The sequence below is a fragment of the Pyxicephalus adspersus genome, chromosome 2, assembly GCF_032062135.1.
Source record: "Pyxicephalus adspersus chromosome 2, UCB_Pads_2.0, whole genome shotgun sequence".
NCBI classification, from domain to species: domain Eukaryota; kingdom Metazoa; phylum Chordata; class Amphibia; order Anura; family Pyxicephalidae; genus Pyxicephalus; species Pyxicephalus adspersus.
In genome coordinates, this window is record NC_092859.1 from 9,815,664 (window position 1) to 9,841,139 (window position 25,476).

Genomic DNA, 25,476 nt, shown 5'->3' on the forward strand with positions numbered 1-25,476 from the left:
GTTCACCATTTTAACTCTTTAAAATGGCCCAGGGGTATATCTACCCTTTAAAGTGCCAATTGTCCATATTGCCTGATGACATGTATATGAATTCATTGTTTGCATCATACAGGGTGGACTGCAACAATCTACAGAAAAGAATCCCCTCCTCACAGCATTCGTCCTTTTTGCTATCTTGGAAAACATTGAATTATGTACTGAACAAGTTGAGGTGAGTGGCAGACAATTTGTAAACCAGTGATAATTCATAAACTGATTAAAAAATATTTATTCATCTTTATATTGATATGTATTTTTTTCAATTTTATTATTATTTTATATTGAATATTTACAATCCAATGTTCAGTTTCATGTTTTTATTTCTTAGTGCTGTTAGAACTCCTAATAACAATGATTGAAAACATGCATCTGAGTCATTAATACAGCTCCTGAGTATTTAGAAGTCTGGGCCTTTATTGTCTCTAGATCAGGGTTTCTAGACCTTTTTAACACTGGGGAAACCCTAGAAATAACTTTCAGGTCTTCGGGAAACCCGGTTGAAATTATTATATCCTCAAATCACAGTACATTAGTGTGGTGATCTGTAAGAAGAATATCTCTTTTATTGCGGACAAAAGAAGAATTTCATCAATTTATACCAAGCTATATATTATATAGTGGTTTCCTCCTTTCACAAGTGCCAATCCCAGTGGATAATACATTTCAACAAAACACAATGAGAAAAGCATTTTTTTGGCAAGTTTATATATTACATAAGCAAAAAGTGTTACTTTGGTATAAACAGTTTTGGTTATTAGCCAACTTGAGGAGAGTGGGAAAAACAAATTCAAATTCTTAACTTGTTAGGCACTGTTACCCATAGTCCCTAAAAAGGGGGGGAAAGGTAGTGAGAAACAAGGTTGGCTTGTTGTCCCTACACGTTTCGCTGACAAGGCTTCTTCAGGGAAGGTAGAAACAGTAAAAGGGGGAAAAAAATGCCACATCTCACGCATGTGCAGTGAGATCAGTATTTTTTTCTCCATCTACGTCACCCCATTTCTACATCACCCGTCAATTCCAAAAAGATGTGTATATTGTAAGTTTCAGGTTGGTGCTTCTTCACATGCAGGCAGTTCTGACCCCAGGGTGTGCCTTTATCAGCTTCACCGGCCAATCAGGAAATAGCCTCTTTACTATCCCTGGCTTTTTAGCTAGCTCAGACACAAGTCTCCACTAGTGCCGAGCACCTAGTTCTGTTGTTCCTGTACACCTGTTGCTTAATCCAGCATTTCCTCTGTACAGCTCCTGTGTTAACCCCGTTGCCCAGTCAGTTGTTCCCAGCCCATTCCCTTATGCTGTTCTAGTCTTCCTCTCTTTCTGTGGATATTCCTGTGGCACCTGTGCCTCCTGTTGTTTCCTCCTGTGTTTCCTGTGTCCTCAGTGGCCCGTGTGTCACTGGTGTCTGTCTTCTAAATCCCTAGTAATTGACCTCTGGCTTGTGACCTGACATCTCCTGCTTGCTGCCTGCTTAAACCCCAGCCTTCCTCGACTATTCTTCTGCTTTGTGATTTGGTACCGTGTTTCATATTGCGCACCTTGGTGTGCTCAGGAAGCGAAACCTGGCAGTAACCAGCAGTGCAACATCCTCACCATCAAAGGCTCTGGAGAAGACCTGGTTACCTGCTTAAACTCTGGGCCTTGGCCCTTCTCAGGGCTCACACCACTCCCATGCAGGCAGTAGCACCCCCTAGTGGCCCTGTCTCCTCAAGCAAATTATTGTCAAGCAAATGTTTTTTTTTTTTTTTTTTACTCTAGAATAAACATGAAAGCATTAACAAGGCATTATTGTACTTGAAGCAGCAGTACCCATCATTTAGCGAACCATATCCCATCGTAGTGACTTCCTATGCTTTGGCACTGGCTGAATTGCTGAAAGACACAACACGTTTGATGGCTGTAACAGCAGGTAAAATGTATCTGTCAGGTTCAATCTTACCACTGAAAGTCATTGTGGTAGATTTTTCCAATCTGTGTTTGAGGACATTTCACTTTACTTTCCGTAGACTCCACTGGAAAATAAAGGATATCTCTTTAATGGGAGAGGTATTCCCCTCAGGTGTCATGGGAATAAGTGCAGCGATTGGATCATTTCCAATCTATACTTGTTCTGGTATTAACTCCAAATGTTGGATTACATTTACTGTAATTTTTAAAGATCAGAAAAAATTGAATCTCTCTAGGGGGATCCATTAACAAACACCTAATGGGGTTCTAACTTCTCCACACTCTATCCGAATCAGTTTTTCCTTTTATATTTTAACTGTGATCAGGAATATCACATAAAGTTTTAGCACAGCATTGTGCACATGAACCTTAACACTGAAATTTAGGGCTGATGTTACAGGTACGCAACAACGTGAGTTCACAACAGAAGTTAGGTATTTGCCAAACACCAATGTAATTGTTGCAAACAGCCATGGTGTGCACCAGGGGAGCTTATACCATAGTAGTTTGTTTGCAAAAACAATAAATGTCATAATAATTGCTCCACATCAAACTCAAATGCTGTGTGTTATGGCCATTTTGTAATATATATATATATATATATAATGTTTTTCTATTCTTTGTTTAGGTATGTCTTCTTCGAGTATGAGATCATCTATAAATATTTCTATGGAGACCGCTTCATACCTTGTCTTGACTCTTCTAAAACTGCAAAAGTTTGATAAGATAGCTCCTCTTGTAAACTGGCTGTATAAACAGAACTCACATGGGTTCCCTGATATTTCTAAGCAGGTAAGTAACATTTTATTCATTTAAGTGTTTGTGGTTAATCAAACCTAAACTGCTATTTTTGCTATTGATATATAATACAGTTTTTAATTACGTGACAGTTTTTTTATTTTATTTTAATCTCTTGGGAACTTGGTGAAATCTTGAACCAAGTTCCCATAACTCTACTCCTGCTGTGGGGCGCCCACACTCCTCTGGCTCTGAGGAACAGCGAGTTGGCCTTGTAATGTCCTTACTGCAAGGTGATCCTCAGTCCTGGGCTTTCAGTTTGCTAACTGGTAACCCTGCCCTTCTTTCTGTGGATTCCTTCTTCAAGGCACTGGGTCTGCTATATGATGATCCAGATCGGGCAGCATCTGCAGAATCTGCTCTCTGTTTCCTGCGCCAGGGACACAGAGCCACGGAATTGTATTGCGCTGAGTTTCGCCCATGGTCTGCTATTTTGCAGTGGAACGATCCCACTCTCTGTGCACTATCCTCCACCTGAGAGTCTGGATACTGCCATGCAGCTGGCAATTAAATTGACCGACGCCTCCGAAAACGTCACCAGGAACGTGAAGCGCAGTTTCCACAAGCTTCTTTCCCTGTTGTTAACCCACCAGAAGCTACCGAACCTTCAGCAGAACCTATGGAGACTAATTAGTCTAAACTGCCAGTCTCCAAACGTGAACGCCGCCGTGTGCAAAATCTATGTTTGTATTGTGGGGGTAATGGACATTACAGAAATAACTGTCCTCTTAAACACCCAAAAGCCTTGTCCTAGAGAATGGTAGGGAGGATTCCGTAGGTCTTTCATTCAGCACTCCCTCTAAAAAGGTTACATTCACAGTACAGGTCTTCTTTCCTGACCAGACTATTTGGGCTGATGTCTATCTGGATTCTGGTGCTGCGGCCAACTTCATGGATCAGAGTGTAGTTTCTGAGCACTGGATTCCGCTGGTAGCCCTGGAAAAGCCCATTCCTATTTCAGTGGTCAATGGTACGGTTTTTCTGAGCCTATTCATTTCAAGACCAGGCCACTGTCCTTACGGGTAGGTGCCCTCCATTTTGAAACTTTGGAATTCTCGGTAATACCCAAGCTTGTCAACCAACTCCTTCTAGGCATGCCATGGCTTGGCCTACACTCTCCAGTGTTAGGCTGGGTTTCTGGAGACATTCTGTTCTGGAGTTCTAGCTGTTTTTACCACTGTATTCAGAGGATTGAACCAGTATGTTCTGTTTGCCTAACTGAGACTGCACCTTTGCCTGGCCATCCTGATTCCTACAAAGATTTTATGGATGTTTTTTCCAAGAGAAAGGCTGAGACCCTGCCACCTCATCGCCCTTATGACTGCGCCATTGAGCTCTTACCTGGAACTACGCCTCCTCGTGGCCGTGTCCATCCCCTGTCTAAACCTGAAACTCAGGCCATGTCTGAATATATTAAGGAGAACCTCGAAAGGGGTTCCATTCGCAAGTCCACCTCACCTGCTGGCGTTGGTTTCTTCTTTGTCGGTAAGAAGGATGGGTCCCTGCGTCCCTGTATAGATTACAGGGACCTGAACAAAATAACGGTTAAAAATCCTTTGCCTCTGATTTCAGAATTCTTTGACCGCGGCCAGGGTGCCACTGTTTTCACTAAGCTAGATCTGCGCGGAGCCTACAACCTCATCGAAAACAAAGAAGGGAATGAATGGAAGACCGCTTTGAACACTCGGGATGGTCATTATGAGTACCTGGTCATGCCATTTGGGCTTTGTAATGCCCCTGCAGTATCTCAGAACTTTGTTAATGGCATTTTCTGTGACCTCCTCTACACTTGAGTTGTAGTATACCTGGATGACATATTAATCTTTTCCAGGGATCTTCGGACGCACCGGAGACATGTAAGGACTGTACTTCTATGCCTTCGAGAGAATGGTCTTTATGCCAAATTGGATAAATGTCTCTTTGAAATCCCTGAAGTGCCTTTTCTGGGCTATATTGTTTACAATCAGGGATTACGTAAGGACCCTGGAAAAGTTTCCGCTGTTCTAAAGTGGCCATTAACACAAGGGCTAAAAGCGATTCAAAGATTTCCTGGCTTCGCCAATTATTTTTCGCAAATTTTTAAGAATTATTCTTCCATTGTGGCTCCTATCACAGCCCTCACCAAGAAGGGGGCCAACTGCAAGGTGTGGCCTAAGGAGTCTCTTCAGGCCTTCGAGGTCTTGAAGCAGGCCTTCACATCAGCTCTTGTCTTAATGCACCCTGACCCAAGTAAGCCATTCTTTCTTGAGTTGGATGCCTCTGCTGTGGGGGTAGGAGCTGTTCTTTCCCAGCAAGGCACCTCTGGCAAATTGCATTCCTGTGGCTTCTTCTCGAGGAAGTTTTTGCTGGCTGAAAGGATTTTTACTATAATGGATTGAAAGCTACCGGCTGTGAAGCTTGCATTGGAGGAATGGTGTCATCTTCTTGAGGGAGCTCTCTTCCCTGTTATGATTTACACCGATCACAAGAACCTCCTGTACCTCCAAACTGCCCAAAGACTTAATTCACGGCAGGCTCGCTGGGCCCTCTTCTCTAGATTTGACTTTACACTTACCTTTCACCCTGAGATCAAGAATACCAAGGCAGATGCCTTGTCTCGCTCCTTTGATTCTGAGGATACTGAACCAGAACCTTCACATATCATTGATATTGAATTCTCTTGGCTGCCCCTGTACGCTTTAAAAACATTCCACCTGGAGAAACAATTTTTAAAAAGGTCTTTCTGTCACCCTTATCCTTGCATGGGGGCATAATTCCAAGGTTGCCAGTCACCAAGGGCTGCAAAATACCTTTGACTTCATCTCACGCCTGTATTGGTGGCCAACCTTACGTCAAGATGCTAAAGACTTCATTGCCACCTGCTATAAATGTACTCAAAATAAAGTTCTTCTAAATTCCACTTCTTCCTCTGCCTGTACCTAAGTGTCCTTGGACCCATATTTCCATGGACTTCATCACAGACCTACCTTCATCTAATGGTTTTACAGTTATTTGGGTTGTAGTGGATTGTTTTTCCAAGATGGCTCATTTCATTCCATTGAAAGGGCTTCCCTCAGCTCCAGCTTTGGCTAAAATCTTCCTCAAGGAAGTGTTCCTCCTCCATGGTCTTCCCTCCATCATAGTCTCTGATCGAGGAGTTCAGTTCACATCTCGTTTTTGGAGGGCCCTATGTCATCTATTAGAAATTCAGCTGAACTTTCCTTTTGCCTACCATCCACAGTCCAATGGTCAGACTGAAAGAGTCAACCAGTGCCTAGAACAATTTCTCCATCTCTATGTATCAGCCAGGCAGGACAATTGGAGTGAATTACTTCCTTGGGCTGAGTTTGCTCATTATAGCCGTGTCAGCAAATCAGTGTCACCCCAAAGTACCTCCTCCCATTCCTTCTGGTTCAGAGGGTCTGGGTGCCACAGAAGTCAGAGCCAGCTTTCACAAAGTCTGGGAAGATGCTCAGAGGGCATTGCATAAATCCTCTCTTCGCTACAAGAAGTGGGCAGAAAAAAATAGGCCTGCCCCTAGATTTGCACCAGGAGATAAGGTCTGGTTGTCTACTAAGCATATACATCTATGGGTCCCATCTCCCAAACTTGCTTCCCATTTTTTTGGACCCTTCTCTGTCTTATTGCAGATTAATCAGGTGATGTTTAAGATGTTTATGTGATGAAGATCAAGAAGATTATCAAATCAGGTAAGACATTCAGCTGTTAAAATTTAAGCTAAATTCACAACATGAAATTACACAGATCCAAAAAAGCTAGCAATTTTGACTCTTTTGTTGTTAGCGCTGTAAATTTATTTGTTAATGAGACACAAAAACTTTGCCCATTCAGGAAAACAGTGATGGTGTCTGTAAAGGCCTTCTCCAACCTTCTGATATTTGCCTTCTCTGAAATTCCTTGCTGTTCCTTTTTCTCTTACAGTTGGCACAGAAATACCTCTTGTCAACTGTATAGAACCTAGACAGAGGTCCCCTTCTTTATGTGTTTCAGTCAAGCAATTAGTTGCTAGAGTTGAAGACATGAGACGAGGTCACACACTCCCCATACCCAGAAGCTCTATTTTTTTATGCATCTGCTGAGATGGAGACAGGAGCAATGACCTGAGCAAGTCAACTTTCTCACGAATGAGAATGCTTTATTCATATGCATCACTACAGTTGAATGTAGATTTTCACACCACTGGTAAAATCTTTAAAAACAAAAGTGTAATACATGAATATTTGTTGTATTCTGATAGGTACAGAGGAAGTATCCCCTGGGGAAACCCGTACATTTGTGGGTTACAAAACTTGCCGGGAACACCTTAACTTTGTGACCAACAGAAGTTACCTTATGTCGGGAGTATTCTCTGATCTCTGGAAACTTCCAAATGGGTAAGGTTTGCCAACTGCTTATAAAGAAGTCATCTATGACCTACTGAGTCTCAAGATGGTTCTATTTCTAATGAATCCAAAGGTAATATAGTGGAATATTTGTAAATGAGTTTGTTGTTTTCTGTGCAGTTTGAATCAGAACTAAGGTTCCACTTTAAAGATTTATAATCTTTCATTGGCTGTCACTACTTTTCCCTTGAATGTTTTCATAAATCACTGACCTGTAACTAGCATGGAGGTAAGGAAATTGTGACGCTTTTTACTCTTTATTGTATGTTTTTTGCAGGTCTGTGACAGAATTTCAGAAGATCAGCCTTGGCTACCTTAACGCAGCTGCCCTAGAACTTTTTTTTCCTTATTTGTTTCATTTAAAGGTGTTTAACTATATACAATTTTTATGTTGACTGTAAATTATAGCACCAACACATAATACTCATAAAACTTTGTTTTTGCTTTTCATTTCACTTACAATTTGATTTGAGCTGATTGTTCATATCTTATTGGGAAAAACACATGGATTAAATGGTGGCCAACGAAAAAGGAATGGCAAAGTCCAGAGAATGAAGACCTTTGTGATGACCTGATGACATTGTCTGAAAGTTTAAACTTGAATGTTTGTACTCATTAACAAATAATTTCATTTGTATCCATGGAAAGAAGAAAGATACTATATTATAGTCTACAAAACAAGTTATTTTTAATTATTTAAAAAAAATAATTTTTTTTAATTAATATTCACTTTATGATTTTTTTTCCTGCTTATTTACTGAAATAATAGTTGGAAAAATATGGACATTTGTAAGGTAAATGCAAAAAGAAAACAAGTGAAGCTTTATGAATAATTGTGGCAACATGAAAACGCATTAAAGCATTTGCTAGTTTGTGCTGAATAAATAACTGTTGTTTATCGTATTATGGACTCCAGAATTTTGTTTTTTTTTAAAAAAACACCAACAATTTTTTTTTTTACACCAATGATTTTTTTGGCTATCTGTAAGGATGACATTCTTTTCTCTGGTCATTAATGCATAAAGCATTCTGACCACCATGCTAATGTACTGTGACCAATGGATATAGTAATTATAACAGCGGTTTCCTGAAGACCTGAAAGGGGTTTCCCTATGTTAAAAAGTTTGAGAAATGCTGTTTTATAAGGAGGACACAGCGTCATCTACTGGTGTCCAACAATAATGCAAAAGATCATTTAAGGGCAAATGGCACATTATAACCAACTCAAAAGATATATAGGCTGCGCCCACGTGATTTTCATTTTTTCCCCTTTCATATAAATGTTTTAAAAATGTATTCACATCCATTTTATTGGCATTTCTATTGATCATTGTTTTGAATGTTAGCAGTGATAGACATATTTTGTACCCTAGGTTGTACCCTATGTTTATGCTTGTCTTGAATACTGAATTACATGCAAGAAAATGTAAAAAAAAAACATTTTTTTTTATTTTAGTGTGTTTAAAAAGCAGAACCTTGTCGGCTTCAATCATCACTTTCAGAGTGATAATTCACTTTGCCAAGTGAACTACTTTAACAGCTTTATTAAATCAACCCCAATACTGACCAAGAATAACACAAAACAGACTTAAATATTACAGCAAAGTTCACAGATGTGGAATACTTAGTCTTCATTGTGAGCTCCTAAAGTGACATGTGATGCGTCTTCTGCAATAAGTATTCTTACCTGCTTGATTGGTCTGTAGAGCTGTTCGTGTGGTTGCCACATCCTTAGCACATTGCAGCTTCCCCTGTGGTTGCTGGCACTGAATGAACCTTGCACATCTGTATTATGACGATTTAGTCTAAAGAGTGCAGTAAACAACATACAACAAAGCTTTTAAAGTGTAGAGATAAAATAATGTACTTGCACAGCATAGTTTGCAGAATACAGTACTCAGCAGGACGTTTCCTCTTATCTTGGTGGGTAGAAAGCCTCCACACACTGTTAGTCAATGAGCCCCCTCTACTGGAATATGTTCCTGGAGTATGTTCCATTTCATTGATGGACATATTCCTCTTTAATTAGTGGTCAGTGTACCATTTATTACATCGGTGATCAGTGGCAGCTTTGGTTTTTCTTACCTTGGAGAAACTATGGAGGTCTCAGACAGATTCCTTTGGATCCTATGTTTCTGCTGAGTGACATGAGGCCTGACCTTTACAGGAAGAGTTCAGCTTACTATCCCTCTGTCTGGTGCTGCCTGCATAGAACAGAGAAAAATTACTCTGACAGAGAGAATTAATTGTTCTCTTGTATAGATTGTTAACTTACCAACTTTCACATTTTAATTGCAAAGCCCCTGAAAATTGTATTGTCACCAAATATATGTCAGAGGGTGCTACACTTTAAATTGTTCACAATTTTAAATCTTGTTGTAAGGTGCTGAGGGCCCTTGCTGGCTGAAGCTTGGGGAAACATTTGTATCAAGTGAATAAACCAATAATTCATATAATGTGCTTACAAAGGTGGAAATCAGTAGTGTAATTGTGGTGTTCATCCATCTGGCCTGTAGATGTCACTGTTCTAGTTGGTTACTCTTTAAGACAATCTATATTGGTGTTGTTGTTGGTTCCTGTGCTGCTCTGAAGATGTACTACAGGCACAGCTCGTTAGGGATGAGCGAGCAAGTTTTTAAAACTGGGTCTCGCAGCAAATTCGGCAGGTGTAAATTCGCCGATCGAGCTCGAATTTAAAAAAAAAAATTGCGGCCTTTGCTGATCAATGAATCAGCGCCGGATGCGTTCATTGATCAGCTCAGTGTGCGATTCCCAGCACTAGATTGGCTCTTCCACAGCCAATTGGAGAGCACTAGAGGTTTTGAATAGAGAGACTTGTCCCCATTTAACCACTAGTCCTGGGATCGCAAACAGGATTCCCAGGGCTGCAAGAATGATTGGAGCCCTGAAAATCCACTGCAATCTTGGGGCACTAGAGGTTCATTAACCTTTAGTGCCCGGGGATCGCAGTGGTACTGAAGAAGAACTCCCAATGGAGTTTCTCCATTGAGAGTTCATCTGCAGGTAAGTTTCCAAGGTCCTGATAAGTACAGCCCGGTGACCGTGGCAACTTTGTGGTCACAGCTGACTGGAGGAGGCACGCCATTGGGAGTTCATCTACAGTTCAGTTCCCACGGTCACCGGGCTGATAAATATAAACCTGGTGGCCGTGGGAACTTTGCGGTCACAGCTGATTGGAGGAGGCACGCGAAAGCCTCCAATCAGCTGTGACTGCAGGCGAACTCTCAATGGAGTTTTTCCATTGAGAGTTAATCTGCAGTTCAGTTCCCACGGTCACTGGGCTGATAAGTACAGCCCAGTGACCGTGGGAACTTTGTGGTCACAGCTGATTGGAGGAGGAACGCGAATGCCTTCTATCAGCTGTGACTGCAGGCCAACTCTCAATTTAGTTTCTCCTTTGAGAGTTCATCTGCAGTTCAGTTCCCATGGTCACAAATTGAAAAGTACAGCCATGACAGTGACCGTGGGAACTTTGCGATCACAGCTGATTGGAGGAGGCACGCAAGGCGAACTCTTATCTGCAGTTAAGTTCCCACGGTCACCGGGCTGTACTTATATACTTTTCTTCCACACCTGGGTGAGCCTACACTGCATTTTACTGCTTGGATTCTGATGTTTGGGAATTACATACTTGCTGCTAATCAGAAGTCCTTACCTGATGCTAGAAAACATGTTTTGCTTATTTACTGCCTGGGAGCAGAAGGACAGCGTATGTTCTACACTTTACGTGTAGCAGATGAATCTTATGATTCAGCTCTCACTGGGCTGAAGACCTTTTTGTGTCTAAAGCAAATGTGATTGCAGAAAGATATAAATTCCAGCAGCATGGACAGCATGCTGGCGAATCCACAATACTCTATACTGCAGCATTGAGAGAGCTGGTTGTTACCTATGATTGGGGTACTTTACCAGAGGAAATAGGAGATCTTTTCGCTGCATTAAATCTACAAGCTGTTATTATTGATAGTCACCCTTGTGAACTAATATAATGTGAACTAATATGCCACTAATGATGGGACCTATTGTGCTCACAATGACACCAATGATGAGGCTTAATTTTTTCTTTCTGATACTAATGCTAGGACTTCTTTTATTCCCAATGTTAGGATGCTTAATTTACTAGCACTAACACCAATGGCAGGTATATTTTCATTCCCACTGACACTAGACCTATTTTCCCTACTGACACCAGCTATGGGATTTTACACCTACTGACACCTATAATGAGATTTATTTTACTCCCATTGGTCAGAATGATGGGGCTTATTTCCTATCCACTGACACCAACAAAGGAAGTTAATTTCTCCCCCCTGGCACTACTGATGGGATTTATTTTTTACTCCTACTGACACCAGCCTTGGTGTTTATGTTAATCTCCCTGGCATCAACTATGGGGATCATTTCACCCCCACCGAACTAATAGTGGAATTTATTTCATTCCTTACATGGGAGACACCCACTTTATTAATCACATCTACTTATTGGCCATCCACATGTGTTATATGGGAACGGTTTGTTTCCAAAAACTCTTGCCTGTGATTTCTGTTAGCAGCTATGCATTAAAAGGGGCCGGTTGTAGAATTATTTATTATTATGAATATTAATATATATTAAAGGATAAGAATAGGTACAGGTATGTTTATTATTTTCAGGCTTTCTGATCCCTCGGATTAGGTATTTTATACGTCCTCTGCCCCAGAGATTGAGCAAACCCAGCAAGTAACCAACAACACCAACCAACTAGAGGTAAAAGTCAGAAGTCATGTGATCCAGTTCACCTAAGCATGGAGCTAGAGACAAAGTCTGTCTTGTAAACTGGTTAGGGAAAAAATCTGCATGTGAATAAACTGTGTATGAGCTATACAATAGCTGAAAAGACTTGGTACAAGGTTGTATGCTGGTGAGTAAAAGTAATAAATTTTTAATGTATTGAATCACTTATAAAAGGCTTAAAGGAAAGCTAATTACAGAAGTGACTCAGCTGTCTGGCCCATGCTGACTCTGCATGCTGCATGCTTTCATTTCAGATACCATCAACTATTCAATCTGATTATCTTTTTTATAGATCTGATGTTTAAAATTGCCATGGTATGCAATGTAAACCGTCAGAACTACCTAAAACAATCTGATCTTATTCCAAGCCAAAAGGTTATATTTGCAAAGAAAATATTAGAATCTGTCAATTGCTCTGTACCTTGCATGATAGCTAGAAAAAAAGAAAGTTATCTATATTGTGCAAAATATGTTTAGTGTTTAAAAATGATCAGTAATTGATAAGGGTATTAAACCATAGCTTTACCACGTCCTAAAGGCGGTGCTATTGCGGCGCTGACGTCATGTAGTATAAAAACCCAAAGCGGCTGGGCGGGTGAGCTCAGAAGGTTCCGGACTCGGTGTTGACGTCTCGTAATATTTTTTTTGTGGAACCAAAAACAGCGGCATCATGAGGGAGATCGTGCACCTGCAGGCAGGCCAATGCGGCAACCAGATCGGGGCCAAGGTGAGAAGGAAGAAGGGGGATGTACTGCTTTATAATTCCCTATGGAGGGACATAAATATATCACTTCACAATGACACTGCAGCTGTCATTGCGCCCCCTACAGCTTTTTATATGTCTGTACCAGCTGGGGGTCATTACAGCTCAATACAGGGCTATTATTTTATATATTATTTATATGAGGCAGATATATGTATATCATGATTGGTATTAATAATAATCCTCCATATCCTGTACATTGATCACATTTATCGAAACGAAATCCGTGCCGGTCTCCTTAATATTTGATTTGCTTTGCTCACATATATGGCTGGCTCTTGTCCAATGGATTGCGTGTAGATGGCTGTCTCTAATAATCTTGGGTTTATTCCATGTACATGGCCGTCTCTAGTAATCTTGGGTTCATTCCGTGTACATGGCCGTCTCTAGTAATCTTTGGGTTTATTTCATGTACATGGCCGTCTCTAGTAATCTTTGGGTTTATTCCGTGTACACAGTTTGAGTGCCATTCGAAAGTCTATAGGAACGATCTTTGGGTATTCCATTTGGAAATTGGCTGAGATGTTTAGACCATAGAATCTGGCTGTACATACACGTATCAGGGTTCACATTGTCCATGAGGTTTTCCATGGAGTGAATAAAATCCAGGTTTATGTGAATAACTTGGTTTATAAGAACCCTTTCCTAGGAAGTTAAAAGGGAAGGGTGGCTTCCAGGAATGGCCAAGATATCTGTCCAAGGCAAATTTCAGATGTGCAGTAAACAGCAGCGATGTGCGCTCCCATTGATCCATATGAAAGTGGTTGGGAACCACTTTGTGGTGTTGGTTTGCGACAAGGTTCTTGGACGTAGCGTCTAGCCACCCCTGAGCATCCAGCCACTTTTATCGACTTGAATGTGAACGCATTCCATCCGTAGCGAGCTGCAGTTGCACATGGCTGCTCTGCAAGTGTTGCTAGATGACTGGAGATGGTCCATATTACCTTGTGGTGCAGTAAACCGCAACTTAACTGCGCACCACAACAAAACATTCTTCAAATACTTTGGCTGCCTCTAAATACTTCTCCTTGGGTATTGCCGACCGAATGCCTAAAGGAACATGGTTACTGTTAAGGTAAACCACTTAGCCACTGACCCAAAGCAAGTATTAGTTTTGGGAAAAATCCAAGTCAAGTCCATCCTCCTTTTTATACTTAGATTAGTTACTGGTATTGATCCCCTACGGCCATATAAAGTTTTACCTAATGGTGAGGCTTGTTGGATCCCTTGGGGGGGTTATAAATCCATCCGTGTTTTGCTCAATGTGCCCTAACCTGCTTTTATTATTATCGACTGAATATTCGAAGGAGACTTGTGAAAATGGGGTTGCTTCTATAGCAACCAGTCCAATGTGCGTTTGGAGAACGAAAACTAGAATTTAGTGACCATGGAAACCTCCATTTTACACCACTATTCATTAAATGGCCTTCAAGATTGGAAAGTTATATATCTATAAGAGTTGGTGTCCTCCACAAGGCTTTGCTTGGATTATATCCATGCTATATAACCGAGAATGCCAGATTCTTCATTTCCCGTACTTCTCGTTATGTAGTTCAATGATGGTCACCCACCCTCAGATTTGTAATGCTGTTTGGTTATTCTTCATGTATGACTTTAGAAGTCAGAAATTTTATAATCTGTCCCATTGTATTTTTTATAAGTATTGTGCAGTAAAGTAATATGGGGTCTGTCTTCCCGTCCATCATGGTGTCTCCTGTTTGGGGGTTTTCCTATATTGCCTAAGGAATTGGAATAACTTTGCTCCTTAATAACCACTGCATTCATGATATTAAATATATATCTATGCTATAATAATCTTAACCCCATGTATAGTCTAATACACAGATGTGACCGGTTAGTGCACCGGTTGAGTCTGCTGGTTGTTGTATTATACCGGATTGATCTTTGCCCCAGAATAATGGTGAATATTGCAGCCTCCTATATTCTGCAGTGTGATTTCAGTGTTTTCCCCACCTCTATAATGCAGACATGGCTCTGTCCTCGTTCCCAGTACGAGGGGGTTGTGCCTGGCAGCATACAGCAATGCGATGACGCCTCTTCCCTCAGCAATGCAGCTGGGTGTGGTAGGGGCTGTCTGCCTCGCTTAGAAGCGGCTATTGTCCATTTACTAAAATGTCAAATGTGGAAAAGAGGAAGAAGAGAAAAAAAAGCTTATTTGCCACATAGTTCAGTTCGTGAACAGCAACACAGTTCCTGGCGCAGTGCCATGGCAGAAAGAAGGGCTGCTGCTTTTGTTTGGTGCCCTTTTGTATCTGGGTTAACCTTGCTATTTATTAGCACAGGAGCAAATGAGTTTTATGATGCAGCAGACGTGTGCTTAATCATACGTCTTTCTACACGGGACGGCCTCACCCGGCACACCCCACTCCCCCGCCTTCACCAGCCGGATCTGGCCGCACCAGTGTCAGGTGACGCATTCGGATCAGGAATGACTTGGACCTGTGTCATTGCAGAGTGACAAGGCAGGCGTGTAACCACTTAACTCCCTGCCTGCTAATCTTTAAACATTGCACCCCTGCCTTGTAGGTAGTCTTTCAGGTAAAGTCTTCTAACTAATAAAGACCAACTAGAATTAGAGAATTGGTTGGTGCGCCAACATTTTAAATATTAATGAATAGATATTTGTGTGAAGATGTTGCAGTAGTCACGACTTGCACTATAGAATAATGTAAGCTATAATATGTTGGCAAAATCCCTTGATCTTGGCACAGATGGTTATAGGATTGCCCTGATATACATGTAGCTTTCTTTTTTCTGACGTATTGTGCTGATTTTGACAGCTGTCATTAAATATCATCTGTCAGGAGAACTTAATTTGTCTCTATAATGAGCAGCTTCCTGAAGGACCTAGTTTGCATCAGTACTGGTTAGCACATTAATGAGTGGAAAGTTAGGGTGCAGCCTCACACCCACATAGTAAAGCTTAATTTATATTTTGTTGACCTGGCCAAAATCCAAGATAAGAAACTGTTGAAGATGCACTTTTAAGTACATATCCTTCTGTCTCTCTCTCTAGCTATCTACATAAATATACATACATACCTTCCTTCTCAGGGAATATGAAGCTTCCATGATGTTACAATATTGAACATTTGTAACACGCTGTATCGGGGGACAATAGCTGATGGCTGGGAAAATCTCGTCCAGCCGGTAGAACTTAATCTGTCATCCGGGGTGAAGTCTGCAGCCGCCTACATACAAAGCTGTTCAGCTGTTTATGGCTTTTGTCAGCCTTTGAAACAGATGTGAGCAGTTTGCAAATGACCCCGTATATTGGCTCTATAATACACCCTCCTGCTTGTTCTGTCATTTGAATGACCAGGATGTCATTGCTCGAAGCAAATATTTGCTGGTCTGATGCATAGCTTTATTATTCCAAGATAATGGCTGTATGCAGCAACGTCTACACCCACATCCAGTCTTTGCTTGATGCTTTCTTTAACATTGTGAAAGACTGGTTGGGGGGGATGGGGAAAAAAGACATGCAAGTCGTAGAATTAAACATGATCTGGCATAGAAATCCTAAAATTTCAATCTGGGTCATCTTAATTTTTTTTAATCTTTTTTAGAGCATGACATAAGGTTTTTCAGGGAGGCAGGTTGATGTCATTTCAGGAATGAGTTTATTTCCGATGTCTAAACATCCTCCCTGGAGCAATAAGCTTCATTTCCTGTGTTCTGTTACTGGGTTTTCTTCAGACGTGGTTTCCTCCCCCCATTAGTAATAGACATGCCTGGACAATGGCAGCTGGGAGTGTTTTATGCTTCGTTGGTTTGCAGTTTACCATTTTGCTTCAACAAAATATCTAGATGAACTTGAAATGGTAGATACTTTTAAGAATCTTTAAGTATTTTGGTGATCAAATACAAAAAGCTAATGTGCAGTAACTATGGCACCTGTTCCCATTGCAGAATATTTGTTTAGTAATAAATATGTGACCAGTTTTATTTTCATTGTGTCTCCAAAGGCTAGAACAGCCTTTGTCGACCTTATCAAGATAGGAAAGTCCTTGAAATAGTTTTCAGGTCTTCAGGGATCCCATGCTATATTTACGATATTCACGGCACACAAGTATATTAGTATGGTGGTCAGTGAGAAGAATGTCCCCCTTACAGATAGCCAAAAAGATCATTGGTGTCAGTTAAACTGACCTGAGAGTCACAAATTGCTCAAGGCAACCTCTGGAGTATCCGTGACCGAGAAACACTTGGCTAAGAATAATGTTCAGAAATTCTGCACTTATTTTTCCATCAAAAATATGATGATATTAAGAAATGTGGATACCATTGAGTAATACGATACTGCAGTACTGGATATTGGGCTGTTGCATAAAATATAAGCCTGCTTTGGCCCCTTGTTGTACCACCACTGTTTCGCTAGAAGCCTCTGAACATGGCAGTTAATTTTTCATCTTGGCTTTGCACCAGGTCGAAGCTTAGATACACCCTTCATATCTCATCTTGTAGTACTTAATTGTGTCATGAATTGCACATTGTACTGTGGGTTGTATAAGGGAAACATGTCTGAACAAAGTCAACTTTTGTTATACTGAACGTGCCCCCAATCTTGGTAGAAAAGGAATTTGTGTACTAACATTAGCTGAACTTAATCTATTCTCCTTTGAAAAGAGACGTATAAAGGGAGATATGATCACCCTGTAAAAATATATAAATTGTCCATATAGAGAACTCTATTTGGGATCAATACAAAAAACAAGAGGGCACTCTTTGTGTCTGGAGGAAAAGAAGTTTAAGCTCCGGATAAGTAAGGGATTCTTCACTGTAAGTTCTGTGAAAATGTGGAATCGGCTCCCTCAGCAAGTAGTTTAGGCAACAACTATAGATTGCTGTAAGTAAAAGCTGAATGCTTTTCTAGAAGCACAGAAAATAACTGGGGATTAAAGCTTTAACACAAAGATGATAATGACCAGGGAACACTCCATTGTCCAAAGAGTTTTTTCTTTATCTGGGTTTTATTTTCCCAGTGCTTGAACTTGATAGACTTATGTCTTTTGTTTCAACCTGACTTACTATGTAACCGTCTAACATCAGTGCGCCCCCCAGCGGAGTCAGGAGCCCATTGGGAGGGGGGGCTCAACGGCCAGAGTCGCGGACCATGTGTCCCGTACGGATTGCAGGATCATGGCATTGGGCTGGTTGTGTCTCTGAACACAACAAACATCCCACTCTCCCATCGCAGGCTCAGACCAGCAATGGGAGAGTGGCTGGCTTCTGGCATCATGACATCACTATGGGTGAAGTTTCTTCCCCTTTGAGTGATACACGGCTCCCCGCGCATGTGCGGCCCAGAGCCCGTAAGTTTAGTGGTCTGTAGGTCCAGAAAGTTTGGCAACCTTTGCTATGGTCTACCCCATCCCTACCTCTCAGACCGGCAGGATATTGGCACATGTGTATTCCATGTATTCAGACTGGAGATCAAGGGAATTTCATACCTGTTTTGGGACTTTCACTTGAGTGAAAATTAAACAGATTATTCAGCCAGGCTCTGAATCTGCTGGGTTTATACTAGGCCTATCTGATACAAAGTAACCAACTGTTTCCCTATATGTGAATATATTGCCAAGAAGGGATTTCTGTCATAGTCTTGGCAACGATATTCATGATTGTGATTGGATGCTTTTGTGAAATTGTGCTTTGCTGTTTTGTGGATAAGCATTTGTTTCTTGATGTCTTCATCCTTTTTATAGCATTGCTCTGCGGGTCAGTGTGTTTTGTGATCAGTTGAATGTTCACAGAATGAATTGCTCCTTTCTTTACATGCCAGCCCTGTTCCAGACTGCATTGAAGAATGTTTGTGCAGCTTATACCGCAGACCCCCGCCCCTCTTCATTTACAGGGCTGAATAGTTTGAGCTCTTCAGAGGCTCTATTCACATTAGATGTGTGAACCTGACTTCAGATTGGGGAAAGAAGCTCTACAATTTATCGACAGAAGTGGAGAAGCACTTCACCATTTTTCTGTTCCAAAGGACATCCAATTCATTTTTATAGTGGTACTGTTTACAGACCATTGGACTTCTACGCCTTTCTCTGCAACATTCTGAGAGATAGGAAGCAATGCGTGAATTGCAAAGATTGAATATAGAATGATATCTGCCTGAACAGTCTGCTAGATTGTAAGCTCTTCTGGGCAGGGACCTCTCCTCCTCTTGTGTCACTGTCTGTCATTTGAAACCCCTATTCAATGTACAACACTGCATAATATGTTGGTGCTATATATATCCTATTTATTATTAATATAAAAAGACTCCCATGCTGGTGGAGGTGGTAAAAGTACTCAAATTTAACCCAAATCCACCTGTATAAGATATCATGGCCATATAAACAGACTTCTTACCTTTGCATTTAAGTGATTGACAAGTTAGAGGAACCTAGCATAAATGTATATAGTAGGCATTCTAAGTCTATGCACACACGTTTAGGTCACTGTTGCTGCAACCTATCTTTCATGGTTGTTTCCAGTAATGGATGAATAAACAAGCACTGTTCAGTGGAAGCCGGGAGGACAAGAGCACACTGTTTTGCTCTGCTTCATAGGAGTGAAGCAGTCAATCACAATCTATAGAAGGCCAGTGTAAACATGTCAGATTTTCACCCGAGATGAACATGACCATTCATCTTGGGTGGTGTGTATACGTAGCCTTAGTGTGGTGATAATGGGAAACCCCAGCATGCACTGCATGTTGTGATGGCTCCTTCAGACTAATATGTCACAGAACTTTAAAAGATGGCTGGGTTCTTCCTATCTCCAGCAGTCTATATAACTTGAGATCCTGGTGTTTGTCTACTTTCATAACTAAGGTTACTTTAACACGTCAGATGATCTGGCATGTGTACAGCGCTTGTCCATCGTTCAGAGATCCAACCTGGTGAATCCATGAACGATGAATATTGTAATGAAAATGAAGGGGAGAGAGCACAGTAGGGTGCAGCTTCATCGTTCTCCATTCAACTTTCCATAGAGCAGAGCGGCGCTGTGTACAGCACTCGTTCATGATTATAAGCTCTTCGGGGCAGGGTCCTGTGTCACTGTCTGTCATTTGCAACCCCTATTTAATGTACAGTGCTACGTGATATGTTGGAACTATATAAATCTTGTTTAATAATAATAATGCATCATGCAGTCTTTCGTCGTTGGAAAGGATTGTGAAGATCTGCAAGATTATTGCACGTGTGTACCCACCCTAAGCAGAACCCTAGCTACCTAAAACCATATCTCATACCTGCATTTGCTACCTTGCTAGATTAAATGATCTCAAATATTTAATTGATCACAAAATGAAAAAAAGTGTTCGCTGAAAGGAAGTGTGTAAAAATTGTGTATGTTCCCTTTCATGAAGCTAGCTGTCGTGTACATTGTGGCAGAATACAAAGTTTTACCCCCTACCACTTCTTCAGAGACACATCACACAGAATGTTGTTTAAACCACTTTTGTTTAGCAACCAAGGACCTCATGTAAGATCTTTTATATCAGGTCGGTATAGCAGAGATATATAGCAGGAAAAAAGGTTGGACTGTGTCCAAAGAGTATGGCACTCACCGTGATTCAGAAGATTTATAACCAGACATATGTTATGTAGGCTTTCTTCTAAGTCTCCTCTTTGTCTTCACAGTTTTGGGAAGTCATCAGTGATGAGCACGGTATCGATCCCACAGGAACCTACCACGGAGACAGTGACTTGCAGCTGGAAAGAATTAACGTTTACTACAATGAGGCCTCAGGTATGCTAGTAACTGAAAACCCAACTAAACGCATTCTAGGTGCAAAAAAGAGAAGGTTGGCAATCCCAGACAGAACAATAAGCCTTAGTCCCCCCCAAAAAAAGAGCTAGAACTCTACAATCGGCAAAGCTAATGCCCCTTGCTGTTCACAACGCTTCGGGATTATCTATGGGGCATGTGAGATCTCTACGGAGAAACAAAGCCAGAGTCCTCTGCTCTGTGCCAGAAGAGGATTGGCTTTTTTATTTGGGCTCTGGCTGTTTTGTAAAGATATACTGTAAGGATTGGTTGACATGTCCGCTTATTAAGACACTTTGTGTGTTGTTGCACTGGGGTGCCATTTAATGTTCCCATTTTATATTCCCTTGAAAGCATGTGCACCTCATTAAGTTTCAGTGCATCCTGTTCATTTTGGATGGCTCTATAAACATTGAGTCTCAATACACAAACATGTATTCAGTGTAATGTAAATGGGCCTTCTGTCTACTTAGAAGTGGTGAGCATAAATAACCGCATTTAAAAGCAAAAGTATTGTTGGTATTAGTGAGTTATATGAATGCTAATGACATAAAGACAAGTAAATATCTGTAACTGAACAGCTTAGAAGGTAAACTAATATTGACAATGTAAAATGTGGAATGGGTCAAAGAGAGGGTTTGAGGAATGCAGTTGGGTAAAGAGGGAGAAACAGAGAAGAGTATTGGTGAGGAGGTTCTGCCAGGGTTCCTGGATATGGTGCCACAGGGTTATGCTCATATTTTATGTTTAGGCTGTTCTAATGATAGGTTTTAAGGGAAGCAAAAGCATCAAACCAATTGATAAAGGTGGGGGGGTTGACTGAAAATGCAATGACTTGTGTTGTTACAACTCAGTAGTTATATCCAATGATGCCATCAAGCTCTATTCTTTACACAATCTTCACACAATATTGATGACCTGAATGTTCAAGTTCAGCACCCTTGAAGGTACTGGGCATTTAATGGTATATTTTAGGACTTGGGAAGCACTGTCATATTGCATTAGTCAAACCATAAGACTAATAACCCAAGGGAAATAATCCTACAAATGCTGTGCTGTGTTTTCCTGATCAGGCATTTTTAAGCAAACAATGGGTATCATTGTGACTCTAAACTTTGTGCTTTTTGAATTGTCCTTACTGCTCTTGCCAGGTTTGTTTCCCAATTCAGTTAATTGTAGGTACAGTCATGTTTACACAGCAGGTGTAGCCAACTGTTAAATAAATGTGTCGGAATAAACGACCAACAAAGGAGCCTTTATCTGTACATATTACGCAGTCAGTTTCAAGGGTCATTTTTTTTGGACAAAATACAATTGTTGTTTTTTATTGTCTTTCACTGGAATTAATAGGGATAGTGACTTGACTAAAGGTTTTGTGTAAATTCTAATATAGGTTATCTTTTCAAGACTTCTGCATGTGCCAATACATAGTTTGATTTGACCTTAAATTACTGTTTCTCTTAGGTGGAAAGTATGTCCCCAGAGCAATCCTTGTGGACTTGGAGCCAGGAACCATGGACTCCGTCCGTTCTGGACCATTTGGACAGATCTTCAGGCCAGACAACTTTGTTTTTGGTAAGTTATTTTCAGATTTTGTAAGTAAAATTAAATTTTTAGTAAAAACTCCAAAGCTACCTTCACTGTAAAGAATAAATAGGCTGGTGATTATATTTTAGCTCCAGAAACTCATGTCTTTTTATTTAACAAAAAACAAAACCTAGTCTCCAGGTTACATAGGAGATAGGGACTGTAGGTTTGTTCTTAAGTTGAATTTGTATGTAAGTCAGAACAGGTACATTGCAATTAGGACAGATGCTTGTCTCAACATATTAGGCAGCGTGGTGTCTGTTACTGTATAAAATCCTCACTGTTAGCTAATCACAAACAAAGCAAAAAAAATAAAATCTTTATGGAGCCTAGACATTCATTAACCTCTGGAGCAAGCTGTGCTTTGCTATGCAAAAAAGAAACACTGCAGAGTTTCTCATGGTCAATAAAGAGTTACAAGATGCTACAGATCAGCTTAGCTCTTCAGATCACCCACAACCTCAGCTGTGTTTAGCAAAAGATTTCTTCTGCAAGTCATTTAAACCGCACCCCTCCAAGCCTTTGTCCTGCACACGAGGGAGCAGGGAAGATCCGTTTGTAGGAGTTGTCCGTATGTTGGATGTCCTTAACCTGGGGACTACCTGTATTCAGAATTTTGGATGCAGTCTTAATATTCAGATGGTTAGCAAACTTTCAGAATTTTTAGCTTTAAACCTAATGTTCATGTAGTTGTGTTTTTAAACCCTACTGAGATGTGAGGATGTGTTCCTTCTACCTCCTAACTCTATAGTTCAAGTTCATTTTGAATGGAAGGTTTTATATTAACAGACGTATCTAATTCATGACCGCAGTATTCTGACTTTGATGTAACAATAGTTTGGGTCTTATCTTGCAGGACAAAGTGGTGCTGGCAACAACTGGGCCAAAGGACATTACACAGAGGGAGCAGAGTTGGTAGACTCCGTGATGGATGTAGTGAGGAAGGAATCTGAAAGCTGTGACTGTCTGCAAGGTTTTCAGCTTACTCATTCCCTGGGTGGTGGCACTGGATCTGGCATGGGAACCCTCCTCATCAGCAAGATCAGAGAAGAATACCCAGACAGAATTATGAACACCTTCAGTGTTGTACCCTCCCCCAAAGTATCCGACACAGTGGTAGAACCCTACAATGCAACACTTTCTGTCCACCAACTTGTAGAAAACACAGATGAGACCTACTGCATAGACAATGAAGCTCTATATGATATCTGCTTCCGTACACTCAAGTTGACCACCCCTACATATGGCGATCTCAACCACTTGGTCAGTGCAACCATGAGTGGTGTCACCACCTGTCTGCGCTTCCCAGGTCAACTGAATGCCGATCTCCGAAAACTAGCAGTCAACATGGTCCCCTTCCCACGTCTTCATTTCTTCATGCCAGGATTTGCTCCCTTAACCAGCCGCGGAAGCCAGCAGTATCGTTCCCTCACCGTACCAGAGCTCACACAGCAGATGTTCGACTCCAAAAACATGATGGCTGCCTGCGACCCAAGACACGGACGTTACTTAACGGTGGCGGCCGTCTTCAGAGGGCGCATGTCCATGAAGGAGGTTGATGAGCAAATGCTGAATGTTCAAAACAAAAACAGCAGCTACTTTGTAGAATGGATCCCCAACAACGTGAAGACTGCAGTCTGCGATATCCCACCACGTGGCTTGAAAATGGCAGCTACCTTCATTGGAAACAGCACAGCCATCCAAGAGCTATTCAAACGCATCTCCGAGCAGTTCACAGCTATGTTCCGTCGCAAGGCCTTCTTGCACTGGTACACTGGAGAAGGCATGGATGAGATGGAGTTCACAGAAGCTGAGAGCAACATGAATGATTTGGTATCAGAGTACCAGCAGTACCAAGATGCCACAGCAGAAGAGGGAGAGTTTGAGGAGGAGGCTGAAGAAGAAGTTGCATAAAATGATTTCACTGTCCCACACACACATGAAGATTTATTCCCCCCTCCATCCTGCCATGAAGAATCCTCTCACCAAGCAGCAGGCCCCCCCCCTTCCCCGCTGTGAGAAAGAGCAGAGCCTCTGAATCGGTGAAGGGTCACAAAAATCATAGAGCCGAACTTTGTATCCCCCATGGTTGAACCCACATCTAAAAAAAAAAAAACTCTTAATTTGGAAGTCATCGGCACTAAACACTGTTCATACCATTTTTATTGTGATACTTCTGGTTCCGAAGAAGAGACCAGGCTGTTGTGACTCTCGTTTTGTGACATAGCATGTGAAATTTACAAAGGGTCTCCTTATCAGAGGAGACCTGACTTCTGTGAAGGGTTTGTGCTCTAGGTGTCAAGAAAGTTGTGTTTAGTGCTAGTAATGCCACCCAATTCCACACTTCTCTCTGGTCAATGGCTCGTCCTCTGCATAGACTGTGTCCGTGGTATTTTGAAGGGATTGACTGTTTTGTCCATACATTAGGCTATGACACCTTGCTGGTCTTCTGCATAAGTTATACTTTTCAGTATTGAGGGGCCTACTGAAATGGAATAAAATAAGTTGCATACCTTAACGGTCAGTTTTTTTTGTTTTTTTTTTTTATTGTAAGTTTAAAGTCTGTTAAAATTTCCCCTGTGCTCGTTATTTCACACGTCCCATCCAGAGGCTCAGTTGCCTGCTCTTCTCACTGCTGGCAGCTTGTGACATTCTCAGTTCACAGTCCTGGCTTAGCTGCTAGGTTCAGGACTCTAACAGCATTTACTGCCTCCCCTTCTCATGTTATATCTGCGCCAGCACTAGTATTGTATGTCACTGCCCCGTCCTTGTGCATGACGAGCCTCCCTTGCCCTCAGATTTTGTTCCCTTTGAGCTCTATCCACTTTATTTTAAACACTGGCAATTAAATGAATTTCCCTCCACTATTGGTGGGCAGTTATATTCCTTTGTGCACTCACTGTAACTTGGTGAGAAAAGTAACATGCTGTCTCTTGAAGGATTCATTCCTAGAGGTTCAGTAGTCCTCAAGACTCTTTACTGCACCTACTCAGTGTCTCCTGCTGCATTTTTTTTTTTTATTTCTGTCTGTATGGTTTAAGTGAATTCATAAATGTGATATTGTGAATCCGTTGCCCAGTTCATTGGTTCATTGGACCTGCTGCACAGGATGAAAGCACTTACCCCCTGGCGATTCTGTCATGTCTGCAAGCTACACTACTGAATAAAGGCCCTGTGCGAAAACTAGTCTGGTGTCTGTCTTTTCTTTTGTGAGCCTGGAAGGTAGTAGGTTAGAAAAAGGGGACAAAGTTGTTTAACCTCCTGGGCAGTTCATTTCTCTCCGGATTTATGTCTAAAACAGGTGCATTGTTTTTCATAATTTATTTTACAGTATAATATAATAGTATGCGTATAATAAAGTTTGAAACACAAAATCATAATAAATTT

General features: G+C 41.2%; 1 protein-coding gene across 1 annotated transcript; it reads left to right on the forward strand.

Annotated features, from left to right (window-relative positions):
* Window positions 1–12,529: 12,529 nt before the first annotated feature.
* TUBB4A (tubulin beta 4A class IVa) lies at window positions 12,530–25,275 on the forward strand. Its single transcript, XM_072399440.1, has 4 exons — window positions 12,530–12,684; window positions 20,376–20,484; window positions 21,967–22,077; window positions 22,946–25,275. The coding sequence occupies exons 1-4, from the start codon at window positions 12,628–12,630 to the stop codon at window positions 24,001–24,003; spliced, it is 1,335 nt and encodes a 444-aa protein (XP_072255541.1). The 5' UTR covers window positions 12,530–12,627; the 3' UTR covers window positions 24,004–25,275.
* The last annotated feature ends 201 nt before the right edge of the window (window positions 25,276–25,476 follow it).